Source organism: Melanaphis sacchari, unplaced genomic scaffold, assembly GCF_002803265.2.
Source record: "Melanaphis sacchari strain LSU unplaced genomic scaffold, SCAv2.0 Contig31_pilon_pilon, whole genome shotgun sequence".
Classification (NCBI taxonomy): domain Eukaryota; kingdom Metazoa; phylum Arthropoda; class Insecta; order Hemiptera; family Aphididae; genus Melanaphis; species Melanaphis sacchari.
The window spans coordinates 1,810,314-1,818,238 of record NW_020271193.1 but is presented as its reverse complement, the minus strand read 5'-3'; the positions used below and the strand labels follow the sequence as shown (position 1 = coordinate 1,818,238).

The following is a 7,925-nucleotide window of genomic DNA, read 5'->3' as shown; positions in this document are numbered from 1 at the left end:
GGTATATACTATATAGTAGGTATCAGAAAAATAATAGTACTACAATTGTATAGATTATTTTAAATGTGGATTAATTATGAATTATTTTTTATGATAGTATATGGAATATTCAAATAAAATAAGGAAAACTTTATCGGACTCAAAATATCTCATTACGAGCAAATAACACTCATAGAAATTATGAAGTACTACTATTGGAAACAAATATTGAGCAACAAGAATATTTCAATTTTTTACTTACATTTTTGTTAGTCTGATATTTTATTATTATATTTACAAGGCCGCTCAAGGAACACTGTATAATATAATAATATAATACTCAAAAACTGATGACAAAAGATAAAAGTTTAATATCTAAAATCCATGATTTTGTATTTAAATTTTTTTTTCAAAATTCATTGTTGCACCCTAGTTAATCAGTACAAAATAGTTATTGTCGTTTTTTTTTTTTTTGTTAAAAAACAATTTTACTGGACACTAAAGCTGTAATTGACAACGCTAATATTGCTGTTCTGTCTGTATGAGAGTTGTGTCGCTGCTGTCCTTTTGTAATTGAAATCATTACTTGTGTGCACGCTCACTGATTGAACTGTACGATGATGTCGAGTACGCTAGAGTAAACACCAGTAACTAATCCCAAAATGCCAAACATTATAATGGCCAAGTTTTTCCACAGACGCCAGTATCCTCTGCCTAATCCAGGTTCTTCCCAGCATGTAACTAGATCGATACAGCTTGGCAAGATTAGACCCAAAAATGACAGACACAGTGCTCCGACGAGCGATATGACTGGGCCCAGGTTAGGACAAGCAATTGCAACACAAACTAGAATAAAAAAAAAAAAATAACATAACTAGTTAAATATTTAAATTTTTCTGGATTTTAATTTAAATAAGTAATATTGTAAAATGTTTAATGACTCTCTTTTTATTAATTTATAATAATTTGAATGTAAATAGTCACATATTATTCATATTGATCAATTCCAGTAGGTGTTTCTCCTAAGTCCTAATCATGCTAAAAATTATATATTTATAAAATTATAAGTTATGTTTCAAAAAAAATATTTAAATGTCTTTTGAGAATATCGTTTGGCTAATGTTGACGTATTTTCCTCTTTTTCACTAGATTATTATTTAAATTTTACTGAATTTGTACTTTTTTCTTTATATTTTATTGTATATTAGACCTTGTCCTATATGTTGAGTAAATAAATATAATATCTGATGTTTTTATAGAAATATCTCACTCAAAATTTAACAAATAATACTTGTTATTGTATAATGCTCAATAATAAATAAACATTTTTAATATATTCATACAAAGTCATAATTTAATAATGATATTAATAGGTAAGTTAATTATTACCACAAGGTGGATGACTTACCCGTGCACACGACTAAAAACACTCTGAGCAAATATTCAAAAAGAACAGGGTGTGATGTAAACCGGTGCTTAGTGCCTTTCCAGATAATCTCAAAAGGTACATAAAACTGAAGACTGTATGTAAGGAAAATGGCCACGGCTATCATGACCTTTACGGATTGCGCTAATCTGCAATTAGGAACAGAAATTTTTATTAATTTATTTTAATGCTAAAATAGTTAAAATGTTATTGTAAGCATTTGTTGAAAGAATCACTAATGCAGAATTATAGTAACTTACAATTGATCTTTTGGTAAATTCAACGTTATGCTGCCTTCAGTCTTATCACCATACTTGAGGAAACCAAACAATCCAACGGTAGAGTACAAAACCACAACAATGGACATGCCAATGTTGAGCACGCTGGGACAACCAATAAAATGTTGTGGTGTTTTCATGTTGTTTTCCAATGGCATTACCTAAATAAATTATCAGATACATAGTCATTATATTATCTTATAATATTTAAGAACATTTATACACATATATACATAATTTTATCAAGAGATAATCCTCAACTTATTCTTTTGCAAAGTAAATGTTGCAAAAAAATATTAGATTATTATTATAAAATTATTACAAATACTCAATTTAAAAAAATTAATTTGTAAAATATGATATACTTACAACACCAATTCCTTCCAATGCAAAGATTGCAGTGCCAAAGAAAAGTGGCCATTTGTGCCAATCTGTAATATACGGTACAGTTTTTGTGGATGGCACATCTTGAAACACGTACCAGAATGTAATGGTCATGCAAATACCAACCAAAAAGTTTGCAATCATTGAAAATGGAGCCAGATACTTTAGATTACGTATTAAATTCATGGCGATTACCAAAGGCAACATCATCAACATGTACCATCTAACATTTAATTCTAAAACATATTCATCCATAACCTGAAAACAAAAACCATATGTTAAACATAAAAGGTTAAGGCAAACAATAAAAAATTGTCTCAAGAATCAACAAGACGTAGAAATTTAATACATTCAATACTATCATATTATATTAATAAATTATGTAGCATATAAGTGAAGTTACCTAATTATTTCAAAACATTTGTTGTTTATAATAACAATGTGGTACCTTTATATGAAAGTATTTAATAGTTTTCTTATTCATTCATATTATGTATTATTATAACTAAATAGATAGATATAGGCATATTATTTTATTCATCACAATATTACCTAGATATCTAAAAATCTAGAACTATTTCAAGTATCTAATTTAATTATATAAAATCTTTTTAAATATTTTTATAAGTGCTTAATCGTCTTGAAAATGTTCAACATAAAAAATTTGTGTTCAGTAGTTAATTATTATAGTAAGTCTTGATAATTAAAATGGATTAATCAATTACCCAACTTAAGTCAAGATATTGCATTCAGATCGGTTTAAAAGTATTTTAATTTACAAGTAATAAGTATATAAAATATTATAATTTATTTAAACTTCTCAATTTACTTAAAAATTTAAATAAAACATAAATTAATTAACTAGGATCATACAGAACTAACTTTAGACTTTATTTAACAGTTTATTTGAAGATTAATAAATTTCTAACAAAATAAAAAACTAAACCAAGGTTGGTATTAATTTTTAAAAGGAAGAATACCTATAATATTTATAAATAACAATAATAACGTTATTTATTTGCATTTGGGTTTATGAATAAAAAATTCTTATCAATTAATAAAAACTTAGTAATAAATGTCTTGATAACTACTAAATGTAAATTATAAATATTTGATAAATGCATACTATTTTATGTTTTACCTGTTTTATATTTTTTGCAACAAAAACAATATAAACACAACAGCAACCAAGCAAATCAATGGTTAGGAACGTGTTAACGAGGCCTCTGAAAAATAAATATATATTTAAGTCCATATTTTTATAGTCAATATGATAGACAATTAGACAAAGATACCTAAAAAAAAACATCATACCAAAGATTGTCATATTCTATTAATCACACGTGGAACTTAACATAAACAAGTTCACAAAGTTCTAACTTAAATTATTGGAAAATGTTTTTAGAGCTGAAATTCTAACATTAAAAACCAATGACAAAAATATTTAGTAAAAGAGTTTAATTAGCATACAGCAAGTTATTATAAATAAAATATATTTAAATAAAATTTATAATTAGCAATACTACAATGTATTAAATACCAAAAATAATGTTATAAGACACAATCAAAAGAATCTATTTTTATAATACCTAGTGTGTTACCTAACATTACTGAACAGTAACAATGATCATGTTTCAACCATTTACACTAATAGGTACTTTATGAACTTATTTTTACTGTATTCCACATGCAAGATGCAAATGTACAATAAAATTTTGTGAACCACCTCTTTCTAAAAAATTATATACCTACAAAGAAATATTTAGTATTTAAATTTTTGATTTTGTACCTGAAAAGACCTGAAAATTTATGGAAAGCTGGAGGCCCAGCGAGGAAGGCAACTTCTGCAACATCAGCAAATCCCAATGCTGGTACTTGCATTCTACGACACAGTTTATGAGAAGATTTTACCTAAAAATACAAAAATACTTATGTAAGTAGGTTTAGGTAATAATCATCATAAAATCGTTGAATTTATAATAATGTATAATTATTTCTAATTTATTAATTAATTAATTTTTCTTTTAGAAAAATAGTTTTATTGAATCATCTATATGGAAAGATATGTTTTTACTAAACTTTATAGAATATTATTCGCTTAACTTTTACGTTTTTTTTAAAGAAATATTGCTAAGTTGTTATCATTAAAATTCTAATAATTTTGTTTATATAATATGTATAAAAATATGAATAACTTAAGCAAATAAGTAAATGTTTAAAATTAATAATATAAATTTTAAAGGTCAAACTGATAAAACTCATTAAATAGACTGAATTTATTTGAAGAAAAAAAAAATAATCGTCTAGATACATTTTTTTAAAAAAAAATATTGATTTTATCAACAAAGAATGAACAGAAAGTATTTATTGTAACATAATTCAAGATAATATTTTATTTTATTTTTTTTTTTGTTTTCTCGTCAAGTCAGTGTTGTTTGTACAAACAATTAATGTCTATAATATTTTAATACGATTAAATCTTACCAGTATGTGGACACAATATGTACAAACGAATCCAATTACAGCGGTTGCGACAAGCCCAAATACTAGTCCAGCGTTCATAAAAGCTAAAGGCATGGCCAATATGCCTGAACCCAGACTTCCTTTCAGCAAATGTATAAATGTTTCCATATCTCTGAAATTTAACAATTTTAAGTTTTTGTACGATAATCTTGGGAAATATTTTATTTAATTACGTGGTCGGATATTGGACTGTTCGATGATCGAATGGATTGTAGCCACCAAACTCGGCATCTTTGCTTGTACTTGGAACCAGCGGAAGTGTTGAGCCATTGGTTTGTGTTATAGGTACTCCGTTTGATGAACATTTGTATCTATTTAAACATATATAAGAAATTATTTAGTTTTAGATTTTAAAAAAATGCGGTTTTCAAATACAATTTCACACAACCAAGTTGTAATTATGCACATAGTACATTATAGCTATATCCACAAGCATCCACCATAATATTACATAAATTGTAAGTAAATACAACCACATAGTTATTATGTTTAGCTATGCAATACCTACTAAAATTTAACATTATCTGAGTAATAATAATTTATTTTTTAACGCATAAGTTAGCATTTTTCTGTTAAATGGTTCATACAAAAATAGACGTTAATAAAAAAGTAAGATGGGTTACCTCTCCACGTATGTATTCCACCAGATTTTTAAGCATATACATTGTAAGCACATTTAGAGTAATTAAACAACGACCGACGTCGGCATCTTATAGTTAGGTAACCAATAGAAATCAATTAATTGTTTTTTACTACAGAAATTTTAATATAAGTAATGCGTATGACATTTATTGTCTTTGTTAAATTAAGATGATAGATAATCGTTGTTCTTGTTTAATGTATAAAACAAGTCGTATATATTATTAAGTAATGTATGCACATACGTTATTGAAATAGATCAATGATTCTAAAATTCTAAGGCAATCTAATAATTTATTTATCATTTTTTAATTATATTCCTACATAGGTACTAGGTATACAGATTAAACTAAAAATATAAATGTTTGAATTTTTTACTGAATTTAAAATAGATCAATTTCGTATATGATTATTATAATTATAAGTATGATATAATTTTCTATGTTAAGAGCTTTCAAATGTAATTCATTCTAGATGAATTTAGTTTGAAACACGTTGGTGCAATATAAAAATAGATATTGATATAGGTAGGTACCTTACCCTATAGATATTATACCTTTAGAAAAGTAGAATACTTTAATACAAATTCTAAATAAAAAAAAATAGGGTAAAAAACTGTTTGAAAAAATGGTGTTATATACTTGAATAATGTATACCTAATTTAGTATTTCGGTTTTTATTTTTAGTTTTATTTTAAAATATTTTATATCATATACTATAATACTATTTATCAGTAAAATAAATATTTTTATAACTCTAAATTATAATTTATACATCTTTATGTTCAAAATATGTGAGCACTAATTTAATTATGATTAATTATTAACGATTATTATTGTATTTAAAAAAATATTATAGGTAAATGTAATTTTTAAGAATTAAATAAACACGTTTAATTAAAATTAAATAATTTAATCATAACAAGTGAGTGAGGTTATTAATTTGATTATTAATTATGAACAACTTTTAAATATATAATAAGTATTTAACTAATACATATTTTGTACAGTAATTGGTATGTCTGTTTCTATTAAGTCATCGTGAAGATAACAAGTTATTTAAGCTCGTAATGATATATTATATTAAATTAATAACACATTTTGTAATTGAGTGTTCAATTCATTAAATTATGTCAATTTCATTATCATGATATGATATGCATTATGCACAACAGTAATATTATTAAAAGTTAATTTTCTGCCGACAAAAGTAGTTAAAGATAATTGTGTCATAGTATCAGTGTATTAAACATCTAAATAAGAACACCGCAAGGTTGAAATTTTGAAATCGTAAAATATAAAACAAAAATATATAAAAATGGTTATATTATAATATTCTCAACAACTTTATACGTAGAATTATTCTTATACAAATTACTGGTATTTTTGTACCATTACAAATTTTTAACCATGAATATAAGTAGTGTGGATATTCGACTTAAATGAAAATATAGTGGTATCAATCAGTGTGTGCGGAGACACACACTATTTACTTTAGTGAAAACGGATTTTTTTTTTTTTTGTAGATTTATACCACTTCAGATTCGGTACGGTGTTTTAGATTGAATAGAATGCTTTGAGAACATTTCTAGTAAATGTAAAACATACTGTATTAAAATTGTATTACGTGAATACATTGAGTGTGGGTAATTTTCAGACTAATATACCAACTATAACTATATAATCACATTATGTATACGGTGGAAAGTTGATGTGCCTGGGTACCTCCTGACATTTTATAATTGGGTTTTAAAAGTTAAGCCGTCGGGCCCGTATTTTATGTGTTTTATTCCTAAATAAAATCTAAATTTTTCTAGAATATGTGATAAAAAAAATGAACAAAAAAATTATTCCGTGTTATTACATAATGTAATATAAGTACATTTTATATTTGCGTGAAAAAATCATTATTTAAAAAGTAGAAGTTTCATGATCAAAAACCATTAAGAATCATTAGATGTCTACTATAGAACAATAAATGGCTTCGGCTTCAAATGTAGATTTAGATTGATAGGAAGCGGGTTAAACAAAGTAAGGTGCTCAAAAATATTGTACTTAGCATATCTAAATTTCAGGTTTGTTAATTTATATATAATGAAAACTAAAATATCTAATACGATTAAATATTAATATGTTATTTGTGTTGGATAAGCATGTCTTATTATTAAATAAAAGTTATGATTGTTATGTATTAAATAATGTACAATTTTGATCAAATTGTTTTTTTTTTTTTAAGTGGTAATTTTATGGATAATATAAGTATATTATGCTCAGATGTGCTATATAAAAAGTTTGATGTTATATACCTAATTATTATACCTATTTATAATCAAAACCCAATAGGTTTAATAGATAATGTATTTACATTATATGTTGTATTCAAAATAAATTATTTTAGTGTGTTAATTTCAATATTCCTAGTTGTTCATTTTTAATATGAATAATAATTTTTAAAACGTACTTGACCATAACAAGATCGGCAACATCTGTTCGAATACATCCCTTTTTGTTGTTATCCAATTCTGTAATAATCGGTCGCATGGACCCCTGTAAAATAAAACAATACAATTAATTTTAATTTAAAAATAAATAATAATAATGTTACAACAAAAATTAAATTGTTCGTTTTAAAATTATATGTAAACATTTTTTATAAACAATTTCTTTTTAAGAACAGTTTTTTTTTCATCATGAGAA

The 7,925-nt window shown here is 24.9% G+C and overlaps 1 protein-coding gene across 5 annotated transcripts in view; it reads right to left on the bottom strand.

Moving 5' to 3' along the window:
* Positions 1-438: 438 nt before the first annotated feature.
* LOC112596299 (proton-coupled amino acid transporter-like protein pathetic) overlaps positions 439-7,925 on the bottom strand; it is a 34,540-nt gene continuing 27,053 nt past the window's right edge. For all 5 annotated transcript variants that reach the window (XM_025341899.1, XM_025341900.1, XM_025341901.1 and 2 more), the window contains 9 exons: positions 7,690-7,775; positions 4,764-4,901; positions 4,552-4,702; positions 3,857-3,978; positions 3,209-3,293; positions 2,053-2,325; positions 1,666-1,844; positions 1,388-1,554; positions 439-825 (listed from right to left, as the gene is read on the bottom strand). In XM_025341899.1, coding sequence (XP_025197684.1) covers positions 578-825; positions 1,388-1,554; positions 1,666-1,844; positions 2,053-2,325; positions 3,209-3,293; positions 3,857-3,978; positions 4,552-4,702; positions 4,764-4,901; positions 7,690-7,775 — 1,449 coding nt within the window. In that variant the 3' untranslated portion in view covers positions 439-577. The remainder of the gene's footprint in view (positions 826-1,387; positions 1,555-1,665; positions 1,845-2,052; positions 2,326-3,208; positions 3,294-3,856; positions 3,979-4,551; positions 4,703-4,763; positions 4,902-7,689; positions 7,776-7,925) is intronic.